The sequence below is a fragment of the Lagopus leucura genome, unplaced genomic scaffold (assembly GCF_019238085.1).
Source record: "Lagopus leucura isolate 7727_CA_CO unplaced genomic scaffold, USGS_WTPT01 Super-Scaffold_100157, whole genome shotgun sequence".
NCBI lineage: Eukaryota > Metazoa > Chordata > Aves > Galliformes > Phasianidae > Lagopus > Lagopus leucura.
This window is the reverse complement of record NW_024962334.1, coordinates 22,626,835-22,643,986: the sequence shown is the minus strand read 5'-3', so window position 1 is coordinate 22,643,986 and position 17,152 is coordinate 22,626,835. Positions and strand designations below refer to the sequence as shown.

At 34.8% G+C, this 17,152-nt stretch overlaps 1 protein-coding gene across 1 annotated transcript in view; it reads left to right on the top strand.

The window, feature by feature from the left end:
* Nucleotides 1-13,954, top strand: part of AHR (aryl hydrocarbon receptor) — a 61,194-nt gene extending 47,240 nt beyond the window's left edge. Inside the window, exons 6-11 of the mRNA XM_042888481.1 lie at nt 1,337-1,467; nt 2,354-2,556; nt 4,190-4,299; nt 5,156-5,297; nt 6,115-7,387; nt 11,102-13,954. Coding sequence (XP_042744415.1) covers nt 1,337-1,467; nt 2,354-2,556; nt 4,190-4,299; nt 5,156-5,297; nt 6,115-7,387; nt 11,102-11,257 — 2,015 coding nt within the window. The 3' untranslated portion in view covers nt 11,258-13,954. The remainder of the gene's footprint in view (nt 1-1,336; nt 1,468-2,353; nt 2,557-4,189; nt 4,300-5,155; nt 5,298-6,114; nt 7,388-11,101) is intronic.
* Nucleotides 13,955-17,152: the final 3,198 nt, after the last annotated feature.

Here is a 17,152-nt window from a genome sequence, read left to right as displayed (position 1 = left end):
TAAACTGAACGGGCAGTTAGTCGTGATGGATCTGTCGTTGCACCAAACACGTAGCCTGTCTGTAAGTTTTTCCAGCTGTCCAAAAGACGGAATTGTGTTTCAGAAAACGTAGTCTGGTGGGTGAGCAAGTGGCATACAATCTCTGAATCCATTGCAAAGTCTAGAAGGTCAATTCAGGATCTTTCTGCAGTAGTGGTATTTGTACATGCATGGTAAACAGTTCTCTCAGAGTATCTGGACTAATTTAAAAATTATGGAGATACAGCGCTCTTAAAGCAATGCTTTACACTGTTTTTTTTTTTTTTTCTTAATTTGTATATGTTTATGAATTACTCAGGAATGAGCTTTTTTAAGCTTTTTTTAATTTTAATATGCATTGTAAACAAGATTGCTTTGCTAAATTTGCTTTGAGTAGACTTGCTCTGATGTTTCTATGTGGCCCCATACAGAACATATGTATTCTATCAGCCGTTTATTGATCTACCTTATGTTTTTACTTTATATTCCAAATGTTTAAGTCTGTTTCCTAAATGCCACTTGGCAGCACATGCTTATCCTAAAGTGGCAGAAGATAATCGGGTTGTTAATCCTAGTGGTTAGTCATGTGACTGTCATTTGTTTTATTTTTTTATTATTATTACCATTTTTAAGCAGAAGAATTCCAGATTCTGGAGCTTTGGAGCAGTAGCTATGACATTTTGTTGATCAGCATTGTCTTGAAGAAGTATTTTCACTGTTTAGTTATGAAATACTACTAATTTTTATTTTATTTTATTTTTTGGCATCTAATACAAAAGGTGCTCAGATTGGTTTATTGTAGTGATCCTCTAAAGTTGCCTCTTCATTTATTGCTCCCAACAGCTTTCAGCTGAGCATCTGGAGAGCAATGGCTTCACAGCTTGATACCATTTACTGAGCATTTGAATGATCAGTTCTTAAGAGTTTCTGTTACTGAATGTCTACTTCACTGTGGAAGATCTGTCATTATAGCAATGGTTCTATATTCCCTAGCAGATCTGCTCTCTGCAACGGATTCAGAATCTAAAATAGTGTGGTTTTTTTGTTTGTTTGCTGGGGTGTTTTTTGGTTGTTTTCAATTTTAAATTGTTTGCAGTTTTAAAATACTGTAACCTTTAAATTGTAACCCAGTTAGAAGAAGTGATACTTAACCTAGTGCTGTAATTGATATAAATTCTGAGGATGTTTCCAGTTTACATTGTTCTTGCTCAGGTCATGACCTAAGGCTTTGTTTATGAGGCGGAAGATGATTTGTTATAGATAGCCTTCACTAGGTGTTCTTCTAAAAATAATCATTATAAATAATCCTTTCCTGTAGGAGATAATGGCTTTTCACAGCCAGCAAACTATTATAACCCAGACCAACTTCCTCCAGAGAATTCTTCCTTTATGGAAAGGAATTTCATCTGCAGATTACGATGTCTCCTGGATAACTCATCTGGGTTTCTGGTGAGTTTGCAGTTATGTAAAAACTTCCATGCGTGCTTAAATCTACACTGTGCTTACAATATGTACTGCAGTTTCATTACTGATACTGTTGATATGTGAGGGCTTTACCCATTATGCTTCAGTTAGTGACACTAAATGACAAAGACTTTGTTTCTAGGTTCCCATTTAACATGTTGCAATTACGGGCACATTCTCTCATTTCTCATGGCTTAGTTTTCTACATGAAGTATGAGTAATTTTTTGTGGAACACTGCATAGTTTGTGAATTACAAACATGTAAGATTATTTTAAAGAGTTTTTTAAGGATTATTTCAGTTGAGTGTCTTGAAATGAAGGAAATTATAGAGTTACAGTAATCAACAGAACTATGTTTTTCCTTTGCTGCAGTTGCTCTTTTTTCTGTATACGCTTTATTTTTCAATACTGTGAATTTTAAAAGAAATATGAGTTTATAATCTAAGTGACTTTGTACAAATAGAACTGCTTATAAAAGATTTTTGCAGTTGTATGTAATTGCATATACTGTGCTAATGACTGAAATAAATGAAAAGTTATATTAATTGCAAATATATACAATACTGTGTTCATTAGAAATTTTAAAATCTCAAAGGGCATTTGCTTTTCTATGTATTTATTTCACAAAACATCCTTCCCACTAGTTCTTTTTCTTAGTAAGTATAATAATTCATACATCTTTAAGTTGTATGTTAAGAAGAATAACAAGAGTACTCAGTACTTACTATCTAACTTTTGTGTATGCCATTCTATAAATCTTGAACCTGATGGGTCTAAAAAAACCCCACCACTATACATTTTACTTAGTAACAGAAATATCTGCATCTTAAGTATCTCCAACCTGTAACAATTGCTTTTTCATAATCCTAAGGCTATGAATTTTCAAGGACGATTAAAGTTTCTCCATGGACAAAACAAGAAAGGGAAGGATGGTGCTGCATTGTCTCCACAGCTGGCTCTGTTTGCGGTAGCAACTCCCCTACAACCACCTTCTATCCTTGAGATACGAACCAAAAACTTCATCTTCAGAACAAAACACAAACTGGATTTCACACCTATTGGCTGTGATGCAAAGTAAGTAAATTATTCCGCACAGCATTCTCCCATTGGCTGTTGAGTTTCAAGTATGGCTTTAAAATGTAAAGCTAGTTAGTATTTCAGTCAGTACTGAATTAGAATTTGTTACGGTTTTTCTTTTCAGCCCTGATAGTACATAGAGAAGTAAAGTTTACTTGGTGTGCTTTCTGGAAAAACATGTTGATTTCTTACTCTCAATCTTTTAAAAAATAAAAAAAGATAAACACCAGTCTCATTTAGTCTGCAGTAACATATAATATGCTAATAAATTGGAGAAGAAGAAAAATTTTGTTTCATCTGGTTGTAGCCTGGTTTTAGAAATGATGGAATAAGTGTTTCTTTTTGGTTCTATGTTGCGCACTTCAGATAGATGTGAAATGCAGTTGAAATGTTATTCACTACAAATTAAGTTATCTTTTTGTACTATGACTACCTGGTTCCAAACATTTCTTTTTTCCTTTTTGAAAACTGGGAAAGCTTTTGCATTGCTGGATCAACACAAGGCAACTATGTATCAGCATAGCACTAAGCCCGCTACGATGATTCCTTATGTAAAAGAAATATGTTTCCTTCTTCCCTTCCTCCTATTTTTGGCTGATAATGCTGAGTTTTCAGACTCATTTCTGGTGGGATATTTCCTGTGATCATACTTAGGGAATAACTTAGAATTGAATTATTCAATATTATTTGTACTGATAAACCAAAATATTTTTCTTGAGTTCTCTGAGGTGCTACAAATGAAAGTTAATATCAAAGTTTTAACTCAAGCTTTTAATTTTCTCTCTTTTTATTTTCATTGTACATTGCTAGAAGCTTTCAATTTTTGTCATGCTTTACAGCGCAGTTATTGTTCCTGTTTCCTATTTTTTTCCATTCTTTTCTACCTTTGGATCACCACACATCCCATTTCCTACTCTTTATTACTACTTTTTTTCTATATCTTTCTATGCATCTCATTGCACACTCACAACTTCTTTAGAGTTCTCCATCTCCCTGATGTGCACTGAAGTATTGCATTTTATTCATGGCCAACCCTGACAGCTATTGCCTGTGCTTCTGTGATGTATCTCTTGGAAAGCTTAAATACAAAGCCCAAGGCCATTCAGTAACAAAAGGGTGTAATTCAGAGATGCACTTTATTTTTTAATAATTTTGAAAAATTGCAAATAATAAACTCTACAGTTTTGCATAACTAAAGTTAGGCCCCTACTTAATACTACATGCAAGAAGTAAAAATAGGTAAATGCAGTGAGATGAGGCCTAGTAAAAAGTGTATTTTATTGAAACAAATGGGAGCTGGCTCTTGTAAAAGTATATGGTGAGTGGTGTAGTCATTTGTTCAAAAGTTTGGAATTTAGGAGTGTAGCTGAACTGTAATATGCATCTTTATTTAATGATCTAACAATTTTGCAAACCTGTTTCAAGTCACTGAAGCCAACTGGTAAAAGTTTTATGATTTGTTAACTGCATTTTTTATTAGAGCACTCATGTTTCTGCATACAACTGATATTGCTGCAAAATGTAGGTAACATTTACGTCTAAAATGTTCTAGCCATAATTATCTTGCCTGGCGTTTGTTCAGTGAGATGGTTCATCAGCAATGTTGCAATCTTTTGCTCTTACCTTTCAGAGGAAAGATTGTCTTGGGATACACTGAAGCAGAGCTGTGTATGAGAGGAACAGGATACCAGTTCATTCATGCAGCTGATATGCTTTATTGTGCTGAAAATCATGTCCGAAGTAAGCTCCATTCTTCAAGAAAGACTATGAGAAATCAAGTCATGTATTCACAGTAAAAACATCGAAGTACTCAAACTTCTGTCATCATTAACAAAAAACATACTATTCATTTTACATGATCTTTTGCTCTTTGTAAGAATTTACAGTCAATGAAAATATTTATTTAATATCCCTATTTAGAGCCTTTTTGGTTCTAAATTTCAGTTTCTGTCACATCTTGCTCTTTTCCTTCTCTGCTCAATCTGATTTCTGCTATTCAGCAGGTTCCTTTGGACTTAGTGAATATTTCAGAGATTACTTTTTTATTAGGAAATAATATATTTTCTTTTGATAAATTTTTATGATTAATTTCTGAATTAGCATGCTAGTGTCTTATAAATTTCTGTTATTGAGTCGGGTGGCATGATTTGTTTCAGATAAAAATGTGACAAGAGTACTGTGATAAGTAACTATTTGGTGGACTTCTTTATTTTGTTGTTAGTTGTAATATAATTGTCTTTGGAGCATAAAAATGTCTTTGTGAGATTTTGTTGCTTTTTTTCCTGGAAAGCTGTTTTGTTACTTTAGTCCCTTTGTATTCAGGATGTTGTTGCCTGTATGTTGTGGATATCTAACAATTACTTGTAATTTTGGCTATTATTGCTTTTATTTTACTGATAATTTAAAATAGACATTTTAAAAAGTGATTGATTGTCATATTGCACTAGGAATACATTATTAGTGCTTTACAGAAATGTGTGACTGAGGATGTGAGATTGTACATTGCTCTGCAGAATGGGATAACTTTCATGACAAGCCAGATTTTCCTATTTTACTTCACTTGACAGTAAACAGTATGTTTACTCTTTAACTCTAGTGATGAAGACAGGTGAGAGTGGAATGACTGTCTTCAGGCTTCTAACCAAAGAAAATCGGTGGGCCTGGGTACAGGCAAATGCACGCCTTGTCTATAAAAATGGAAGACCAGATTACATCATTGCCACACAAAGACCTCTTACGTGAGTCATCATTGTATAAAGCACTGTGCTTCAGAAACTGAACCTTTTTCATTGATCTTGTTTACGTTCAGGAAGTTGTTCTTCACTTTTAAATAAGTGTCCTTCAAATCTGGAACTCCAAAAAAAAAAAAAAAAAAAAAATCTTATTTCCTAACAAATGTTGGAAAGGATTTTGGTATTTCTTGTATGGCATAGTTCTTATTTATGTATGAGATCTTTGACATTTTTATTTCATGTAAATAGTAAGAGTAGTACAAGTACCAAGTTTTTCCATCTAAGGTATACTTAATTCAGAATTCTCTTTAGTAAAGATCAAAAATCCCAGTAGTGGTTATGTGGAGGAAACAGCAAAAAATAAATTAAAAATATATTAAGGTCTTTTGGTGCTTAGTTGAATTCGATATAATAAAGAATTTAGGATTACAGGTAAAATAATTTTTCTAGAGGAGTTTGTAAAATGATGAAAATTAATGCTTCACTGTTGAAGTATTCATTTACTTGCTTTGTCAAGAAAACCACAACAAATGGTAAAAGGCCACTTACATTCATTTCAGCTACTAATACACAGAAAATGGTGTATGCTATCTAGATTTAATTACAAATGTAACATATAAAGGTCATATTACAGTCATAAGCTCCTTATTTCATAATCTCCCTCTTGGCTCATTGAGTCAAGTTGAGCTGGAATAGCTAGGAATTTGAAAAATGTCTTCCAATAGAATAATTTATTTTTTTATATAAATTCCAGGGGACAAAAAGATTACTGTATAACCATTGAGTGCTACAGTATTATGCTATATACATGATTTATTTTCAGAGATGAAGAAGGAGCAGAACATCTACGGAAGCGTAACATGAAATTGCCCTTCATGTTTGCCACTGGTGAGGCTGTGTTATATGAGCTGTCTTTCCCCATGTCCAGCTTATCAGATGCCTCTCAGCCAAGGAGTAAAACCACCACAGGAAAAGGAGGCAAAACTACATTACACAGGGATTCTGTGGATCCAAATTCCCTTCTAGGTGCCATGTTAAGGCAAGATGAGTCTGTGTATCTCTGTCCTCCAGCATCACACAAACTTTCCTTTGAGCGAAACTTCTTTGCAGACAGCAGGGATGAACTGAGTGGTGTTGTTAGCAGTGACTGGACAGATAGTCTCCTACCTGCTGGAAGTCACAATATTCTCAAGAGGGAATTAATGGAGTGTTCCCAGGACAGCAGTGTGCCGCTTCCTGAAGACAGTGCAGCGCTCTTTCAAGATAACAAAACAAATGATTTGTATAGCATCATGAAAAATCTGGGTATTGACTTTGAAGATCTAAAGTGTATTCAGCAAGATGAGGAGTTTTTTAAAACCGAATTATCTGGTATGGATGATATTGGGGACATTGACATCACTGATGAAATCCTGACTTATGTGCAGGATTCCTTAAATAAGTCTGACTTCTTATATTTGGGCTGTAACCAGCAGCAGCCCCTGGTCGAGAATGCTGGTTGCTTGGTACAGCAAGAATTAGATCAGCATCAAATTCGTCAGCATCAGAAAGAGCTCATGGAGCAGCAGCAACAACAACAACAACAACAACAACAGCTCTGTCAGAAAATGAAACATATGCACGTCAATGGGATGTTCACAAACTGGAGCCCTGGCACCAGCATGCCTCTTTGCTCACAGCAGCAGCCCCAGCAATACACGTTCCCTGACATGCAAGCCACTGCTGCTGAGTTTTCTTACAAATCAGAAGTAAACACTTCACCCTATGCATGCAGGCAGGAATTTGTTCCTTACAAGCAACCCACAGCAATGATGCCACAGCTTTCTAACTTTTCCCAAATGGATTTCCCTGTAGCAGGACTTGACAGATCAGCCTATTCTGCTTCTTCCAACCTGGAGGATTTTCTTGGTTGTTTGCAGCAGGCCCCTGAAAATCTTGACTGTGGGATAAACTCTGAGTCGGTTATGCTAACCCCCCAAACATGTTATGCAGGTGCTGTTTCTATGTACCAGTGCACACAAGAAGCACAGCCAAACAGCATGGATCAAATGCAGTATGATCCCATGATGGCAAATCAGCAAACATTGTTAAACAAGGTATGGTAAACAGCATTGTCACTTTGCTTGTGTTTTGAATCACATTTTTAGTTGTTTTCAATGGCTGCTGGGATGCAGTTTGTCATAATTGAGTTGCTGAGTTTGCAGTTGGTAGTTTATCAGTGAGTGCTTTGATTATTTTCATGAGACTGAACTGAGTTGCATTTGATAAAGGTTTTGTATATATGTATCTGCATCCTGGTAGCTCTCTTTGGCACTAGTGAATTGGTATGTCGTACCTACCAGTAATTTTCCCAAAGGGAGCAAAGGAGAAGCAGGTTGGTCAAAAGTTTGGAATTTGTGTACGCTTTTAGGGGAACAAGATGATATCAGCAATACTGTCTGACAGATTTATCTTCATGGAATGTGTTGTAAGGGTCTGGAAAAGTATCTAGATATTGTTGTAGTGTGGATGTAAGGAAAAGCCAGCTTTCTCAAGCTACTATTTAAGTCTGCTGAAAGCTAAAGGGGGGAAAATAATTACATTGACTTTTGTTTTGCATTTTTACATTATTCTACAGAAAGTGGAAATAAAAGCAGAAGAAAAGAGGAGTCTTGCTCTAGCACAAAATACAATTTTAGGTGTAGTTCTCATGGGTAAAATCAATTTTAAAATTAAAAGAAGAAAACACAGTTCCTGATTTTTTGCATAGCCATTGCTGAGGTCTTTTAATTTATAACTTTTATTTCTGTTAATGGTGCTTGAGTACAGGGACACACTTCTTTTTTTTCACTCCAATGAGTTTATGTGGTAAAGTAGTGATCCTCCTGTAAATGCTTCTGTGTGTGTATAAGCATTTACCAAATTAAAATATTAATTGTTAAATAACTACACAAACCATCGGTGAGGAATGCAAGTAGAACATACCCAGTTCTTGGTATGCATAATACAACTACAAAACATACAGTTCTTAAAACTGTTTAATTTGTGGAAAAAATCTAATTACCAAATTACGTAAGTTTAGCTAAAACAGTTCAGAAAATGTCCAAGGGCTGAAATATCATGCGAGTACTTTGACAAGCTGCAGACACAGGGCTTGCACAGCACTTGAGTGTTTTTTGCAGAGCTGTGGCCAGTGTTATTAATCCAAGATAGTGCTTGATAACAGGGATGCAAAGCATTTCCAGGATCATCCAAGTTCACCCCTGTAACAGGGCTAAAAAATTGTTTTGTTTTTTTTTTCCTAAAAGCTATGCTAATATAACTCAAAGGTTTTGATGAGCCAGTACGTAAATAATTCCAAGTTTGACTAAAGACTAAGACAGTAAATATGACTATGACAGTAAATACACTAAATGAGTTCCTACTACTTTTTATTTGCTGGAACAGTGTACTGCCATAATAACATTTCTTTTAACTTGGTTGTCATAAAAGCATGAACAAAGGCTACTTTTGTGAAAATTTAGCCTTTGTCAGAGTGTTCAGTTTCCACTCATTTTGCCATGATGTATGCATGCTTTATGGATCTGGATAGCATTGCATAAGCGGATGCCTAATGAAGAATTGATGCTACTCTTCTGCATGTCAGCTCTTGTTTACCTCTGAAGAGAACTGCTGAATGTTTGTCCACATAGCTTAAAAGAGTGGCACACTTCTTGATGAAATGAAAAAGAATTATTCCCCTTACACTGTTTACATAAGAGTGATTGTAGCTAGCTGACAGCTACCTCCAAGTCTTAGTAGGTCCACAACTTACTTATGGGTGGAGAAACTGCCTGTCCTAAAACAAATAGCATGGTCTTCTGCAACCCATACTGCTTCATACTGGTCAAATAAAACCGAACCAAAACAAAAAAAACCAACAACAACAACAACCCAAAATGAAAAACCATCAGAAAAATCCAAACCCCCCAGAACAACAAAAGAAAAACAAAACAAAACAAAAACCTACAACCTTTTGTATCCTTTTGTATCAGACTGTACTTAGTTTTGACCTTTATTCTCATCTGCCAATTAACATTTTTATTGTCTGAGTGCAAAGTAAGATTCTGAAATTGTTGATGAATGTTTAAATACAAAGAAAGTTTGTTTTCATGTTACCTGAAAGTGTCCTTGGTGCAGGAAAAGAACCCAGTATTTACATATGTTTGAATTCCAGAGGTATCAGAGGAGATAGTGGAACTTTAAAATAAGCACATTCATAGGAAGTAGTAAGTTAGAAGTATAGCTGCTGCACTTGAACTTGTAGTGTTGTAAAGCATCATCTATACCAAAGCAAATAAAGCACTTTTATTTATTGTTAGTAGGGAGAATGTATCACAACATATGATAATAAGTAAATTAGGTTTGACTTTACTGGCTACTGGTAACTGCAGTAAAGCTGTGAGTAAGTGGATAGCAGGTGTCACTTCGGAGTGGGGGACTAAGTCTGCCCTCCTGATGTCACCTGGAGGCTGGACAGTGGGTGGACTTCAGCTCTGTCAGTGCAGATTGCTGTCCTTTCCTCAGCCTCCCAATGGTTTCTACACAAAAAAAAAACAGTGGGATTAAAAATAGTCTGTTGTGATTGTCTGCCTTCTCCTTCTGCCTAACTTGTAATTAACCTGTGGTACCCACAGAAACTCTTTGAACTCAGGCATTTGCATTAGGAAAATAGCCAGCGTAGTCTCCATCACCAGAAATGTTTCAGTGGGCAGAAAGGCACTGGATAAACTGATGGCTTATTTAAGGTCAGTTCCTTTACTAAACAAGAGAAAACATGCTGACTACTTGATTCTGTGCAGAGAACTTTGTTAGAAATTTTATTTTAATAAATGCAATTCTCATATTAACACTGAAGTAATCTACTGCTTTCACAAGTTATTCTAACATGTTATTCTATCTTTATGAGCATGGCATATTTGATTTAAAGCGTAATTCACACAGCTGTACTCTGGTCATTAAGAATTTAGAAGAACAACTGCATGTTTTACCAAATTTCCATGTTTGCCCAGCAGGAACAAAAGAAGTTTCCACAAAACCAGCATGTTTTGATAGATGAATGAGTGAACGTATAACGTATGTTTTAAAGACAAACCTTGAGTGAATGAATGAATACTTCCAATGTAGGCTACTCCCAAAGAGATAATAGAAATGTTTAAATATTTCTGTGAATTTTCTTTGCGTGATCGAATGGAGTATTTTGTAGAAAAAAAATATTTTTTCATAGCATGACAGGAAGCATTACATCATATGGTTAAAATAATCCTATGAACAATTATGTCAAGACTGATGAAACCCATTCACTGCTATTATTTGGTGTTGTCAATATGAAGACCATTTGTTAGAAAGCCCATCCTATGATAGCTTAGCCTGTGGGTTGAATGCAGTACATTTCAGCAAACAAATTGGACTGAATACGCATTCCTGTAAGAGCTGTAAATCTATATCCCACTGCAGACATGAAGCTATGTAAATAGGTTGCTTTTAAATGTAACAGCTGGATTTGGAATTTAGAAATACTCAGATTTTGCTTTCTACAAATGGAAACTATATTATGCTTTAGAAAATGATGATGTTTCTTTCCTTCACCTGAAGCAAGACTCTCACTAACTTCAGCAAGGGTAGGCTTCACTGGTGATTAAGCCCGTACTTTAACACAAAGTTTTAAAGCTATTGATTGTATTTTAAGATGGGCTTATCCAATCTGTTCATTCAGGCAGATTCTAAAAGATAAATGCATCAGTTTTCCATACTAACCATTCATATTATCTTCTTTTTTTTTTTCCCACCAGTTCCAAAATGGTTTCAATGGAGGAAATGTAAATGAAGCATATCCCTCTCAGTTAGATGTGATAAGTAATTCACAAACTGCCACACATCTTCAACCTGTTCATCATCCAACAGAGCCCAGATCCTTCCCAGATTTGGCATCTAGTGGATTTATGTAATTCAGATCTAGAGCTCCATCTGTGATTTTGTCTGGGTATCAGGCTGCTCTGAGGAAAAGCTTGATAAGTCTGTCTTTCAACATTGGACTTCAACAGCTAAATTAGATTTTGAAAAACTGAGGTTGATTGCACTATGTACTGGTGGATATGTAATCCAAGACCCTAACTTTTTAGGGTGGCAGGTGGAATTAAAACTCTTGACTTAAAAATAAGCACGTGCTGTTTTCCATCAGACTGACTGTGTCATTGTGATACGGATTACATATGTACTAAAGACTATGTCATGCTATACAACATAAGATAAGGCAAATGGTTTTGTTATTTAGAAAAATAATTGGGCACTTTACAAATAGCACCATTGGCACAAGGAAGATAATTTCACACTTGGATTATTTCCAGACTTCATGAAAAAAAAATAATTAAAAAATTAAAAAGCTCTGAAATGAGAATCAAAAGCACTTAATTTAATGCATACAAAGCTCTTTAATCACTTATTTTATATGTAAATCCTTTTGTTTTAAGTCTCCATTTCTAGCACTTTAATAGAAGGCTTAATACAAGGATACGATATGCAAATTCAGGTTTTCTATGGAACAGATCCCTTGCATTCCTCCTTTTCTCGTCAACCTTAAGTGCCTCACAGTTTAGCTACCTTGTTTCTGACAGGAGCTTGTCTTAGCAAAACTCACTATAAATGTCATCCATATTCTGTGAACTTTTATCTAACATCTACAGTGCTACTGGCTGTATCCTTTTCTCCCCCCCAAAGACAATTTATTTAGAGTATGACTTAATTATTTATCTATGAATTTGTTACACTATGATCAGGAGCTATTAGTGTTCTGAATTTAGTTCATCAAAAGAATTTTGGTTTATTCTGTACTGCTTTTCTGCTTTCTTCAGGTAATACAGGGTATGTTAAAAAAGCAGATTTTGCCGATGGGGAAGAGCAGTTCCTCAGGATTAGTTTTAGATTATTAATGTTGAAAAACATGTGCCTTATCTTGTGTTAAAACACTCATAATGTTCTTTAGAAATAATGCAAGGCTGCTCTATGCAAATACTTTCATCAAAATGGATATTGAAAAGATTTGCATTTTAAATAAGGGGGAAAGGAGTCTCAATAATGAGTGGTATTGACACTTTGACCGCAGGTTTCAATGTTCATAGTGGGGAAGGGGTCAATTTGGGTTAAAATTTTATTCCTAGCAACTTGCACTGCAACGGACCGAGAGGCTATTCCTTTAATGTATGTTGGATCCACTTCAAGAGCTTTGTGCAAAATACAAAAACGGGAAAGGAAACAAAAAGTCATTAGAGAAATTCTACTTCTAATTGGTTTGATTTTTAAGAGGTTAAAAAAAAACAAACAAATAACAACAACAACAACAAAAACCACCGACAAAGCATCATTCTGGTTTTTGTTCTTTTTTTTCCTGAGAGGATTTTTAGAATCGTAGACACCAGTGTTTGGTGGGAAATAATAGGCTACATGAAAGTACAGAAGTGTGTATATGTTCAAAATCTTTCATACTCTTGCGTGTTGTGTAGTTCATATATGATAAAATGTCTTTGTAAAATATCTTAAACCAGTTAATTTTAAACGTTACATCATTCCATCTTAATATTTTATTACATTTGTTATATATAATATAAAGTGGCAATGTAGCCAGTTTAAAGCAGGCAAAAGTAAACAGGCTCCCTTCAGATGGTTGTTAACATTGTTTAATACAAAGACAATCACTTTGAATTGGAATGCTTTCTCAGATGAAACATGCTTTCTTATTGGGAGAGCATATCTTTCATTTTGGGATATTATATCCTAAGCCAAACTTAATTTGGTTACAGCTTCTCAGATGACTGACTTCAGGTCTTTTAAGTGAAATTATTATATATGAAAGGGACATTAAAAAATAAATTATTATTCAGGAAAAGACCATAAGGAGATTGCGAGTTCTAATACAAGATTGCTTTTTAAGAACAAACAACAATGTTTCAGACTTCATTTTCAGCACGAGATATCGCTAGCAAATTTGATTAACATCATTTGAATTACTTGGTCGCCCTGTCATTTTTTATGTAAGATCTTGCTTTAAACCAATATCTAAAATGTCTTCCATATCTAGTTAGTGTATGATGTTTTAATTTGAACTTGAAAATTAGAAGAAAATGCTGTAAAACAAGAAGGTTTAAAGGGATATGTTTTACATCTTACAAACCAGTGTAAATCCTCTTTATTACATTAGTTTAACCAAATACATGTCGTCCTATCACCAAGTGCCAAGGATGCAGCACTACAATTGTGCTGCCCTACTTACTGTAAACAAATTAGTTGTTTGTATGAATATCAGCTGATTTTGTGCATTATCTTACGTGTACTACATTGTCTGCATTAGTGCACTCTTGATCTGCACCAAACTGTACCTACAGTGCACAGATGTTTCTAAATTGGATCTCTTAGTCCTTCAGGTCTGTTATAAGTAAGATATAACTCAGTGTTAGACAGTATTACTATCCATTTTTGTACAAGTTTTCCTAGCTCGTTTTTCTTTCCAGGTCTTCTCTTTCATCTGCTATGCCTGCACATACCATGCAGTACATCTTTTGCATTAAGGTATGGTTTTGTAGCGCTGTTGCTGATCTTCAATAAAGTTTGTAAGGCATAATATATGGTAATAAAATAATCACTTGAATGTAGCGGAAATGTATGTTCTTTTACTGCAAAATGTTTGATTTCAGCAGTATACAAAAAGATATATTATGATGCAGTTACTAATGTTTTTGGAAACTTGTCATCTAATAGTTTATGAACCTATTGTTATTTATGTCACTGTGGACTTTGCACTTCTGAATATTAGATGCAAATACAATGTACATAATTTAGAGTAATGAACAAGTGTGTATTTGCCCATGGAATTAGTATTTTCCTTTTAAACTTGCATGAAAATGAGTTTATTAATAAACATTGTAAAAAGTAAGCCACAATTAGCAGTTGAAAGGCTTCTATATTCGTTGCTTAGTGAACAGTAAGTTTACAGTTCCGGCAGGGTTAGATCTCTACGTCGATGTTGCAAAAAATAAGGTAAGCATTTTCTGTTTTGAGCTCAGTTTGTAGCCTATTCATTGTTTATTTAGTAAGTTCTGATTTTTAACAATTCACTTGATTTCTAATTACTGATATTACTCTTTAAGGTACGGTATGTTGACTTTGTGTGATAATCTTTTAAAATCAATTACAATTCTAAAGCAGATGTTTAACTGTAATTCTCTCTACAGTTACCAGACTTAAAACTTTGTTTGACTTAATGGACAAGACATTAAGTGGTTACGAATATGCTATTATCTTATAAAGTATTAAGACACACGTCTTATTGAATAACTCTGCACAGAAGTCATCTTGTTTACTCCTCTTGCACAACACAAAAAAAAAAAACCAAGCTAAAATAGGAAAGTTATTTAACAAGGCTGCAAATCTATTAAGTAACATCTGGGAATAATCAATCAATAATGTGAACCACACAAGCCATCCTTTTTATAGTCTGTTTTATTTGTTAAAGAGATATCTTCAAGGCACGTGGTCAGCCTATTCCCAGAAATGTACAACCTCGCTGTCCAGTTCTCTCTGAATGAGGAAGATAGTTTCTGTACTTAGCCACTTTCTTTTTGTTATGGAATTCTATTTCTGATTCATCATGTAAGATAACGGTCGTTCAGAACCGTCAGTATTTCACTGCATCATAAGCAGAGGTGGTTTGTTGGTGGAAGTCGTTACCTCATCTGAGGCTCTGTAGGAGAAAGGCTTTCCCAAGTAGTTCTTACGTAGATGAAATGCTTTTCCTAGTGAAGAACTGCATTTCCTGCTCACACATTTAAACTAAGATTAACAAACTTCATTTGTTGATATTTTGTTCATCTGTGGAAGGTCTCTCAGCTGGCTTATTAAATTACCATCTATGAGAAAAGCCTGATTCCAGTTTTTTTAATATTTTTATTCTGATGGTCAATTAAATGGACAGATTCTCTTCCTACTTAGCAGGCCTTTCTGTATAAGCTAGTGCTGTTTAAACGATTCTAAACCAAAACAGCTTTATTCATCCAGGATACGTGTTGGAGTTGATGTTCAATTATTAAATTCTACCTGTTGTATAATCCACTTTATCTGAACATTTAATAATTTCCAGCATGGGACACTGTCCACTTTTTACCTGCTATTACTGTTGTTCGTGTGAACACTATTCACTTTGACTGCTTACCGGGTCTCCAGGAAAAAGATAATACTCATTCTTACTCTCAAGCAAGTACTGGTGCATTGCTGCTTTACTTCAGTGGTGAACCTGTATTTTATAAATCCCCTGATCTCATGAAGTTGATTTCCATTATAAGTAGTGAGGCATCAACATCTAAGTGCAAAATATTCAAAGATTCAACCTACAGTGTGCAATCAAAGCAATAGGTCTATGAGATCATGAAGAGCATTTTCCTATTATAACTTTTTTTTTTTTTAATTAACAGCTGGCTGACATTGAACACAGTTATATACAAAATTTAAAGCAGCCAGTCACTGAGAAAGATGTGTTCCTCAACACAAAATCACTGTAGTGGTTATAATGTATGCGGAGGCCTAAAGAGTCTTATTTTCTCTTGAAACCAGCTTGGCTCTGAACAAGCAATATTCAGAAATTACTAACTAAACCAGATTTTGTACACCAATGTAAAGGTTCTTTGTGCTCATGACTGTCTGGATATCTAAGATACATTCAAGCAAAATAATGAGATAAATATTCTTATAAGAATAAGAACAGGAAAATTGACAGATATTGGAAGCGATTGAAGTGTTTTGTGCTACTTAAAAATAATATTAAATATAACAATTTCTCCTGTATTTATGGAAAGACAAAGCAGAAGAAAAAAATTATTTTTCTCCTTTTCTGCCACTCACTAGTTATGGAGGTGAAGGCTTCCCTCGTAACATAGAACAGTGAGCATCTTTTCTGTGGTAGGTGGTATGAGCCAGAGGAGCTTTGCCCTTGCTATTAAAAGTAAGAGCTAAATTAGAAGAAACTATTAATTTTTTTTTTTTTTTTTTTTTTTTTTTTTTTTTTTTTTGTCACTGGTCAGTGAAGGTTAAGTAGGGAAAAGCAGAAAGCAAGAGGATGACCTCATCTGTAATGTACTTGAAATATATCTGAGGGTATTTATATCCATTTCTAGTTTCTGAATCATGTGGAAAGGTCGACATTTTTTGTAATAGCAAAGTTTAAAACTTCAAAGTCTCTGCTTAGCTGCCAACTACCTCAATTCTTCTATAGCTATTCAGATCCTGGCAATACTGAACTCCTTGGCTATCAAGTCCTTGAGAGGTTGCAAACCAGGTGTTTCCTGCATCTCTGTGGGGCCCACCAGTTAAGTGGTTTCAGAACATACTGAACTAATGTATCTAAAAGAAGCCAGAAATAAAGTCTTCTGTCAAAATGAACTAGTTGACAAGCAAGAGATACAAATCAGCTCCCTCCTCTAGCTTGTTTGACAATAGGAATAAAATCAAGATCTCTGAAGTGGTTCATAAAATATCCTGAAATGAAACAAACTCTCTTGTTTTAAAAAAAAAAATCTTCCACTTTTAAACAAATAGTTTGCAAATAACTAAGAGAAGAGGGGTCAAGAGATGTATCCGTTAGTCTAGTACCTACAGTATCCACTTAGGACAGCTGGGTTCTTTAGAAGGAGGTGCTGAATATCCAGGACAGTTTGTGGACCAGCAATTAGGGTACTTATGTGCTCATCAACAGCATCATCTTTCTTATCCTCTTGTGGGGTGAAGTGTCATCAATTCTCAATAGAGATTTTAAAGTAAAATAATATATTTTTTAAAAAATTAAGAAGTGCCCAATTTTC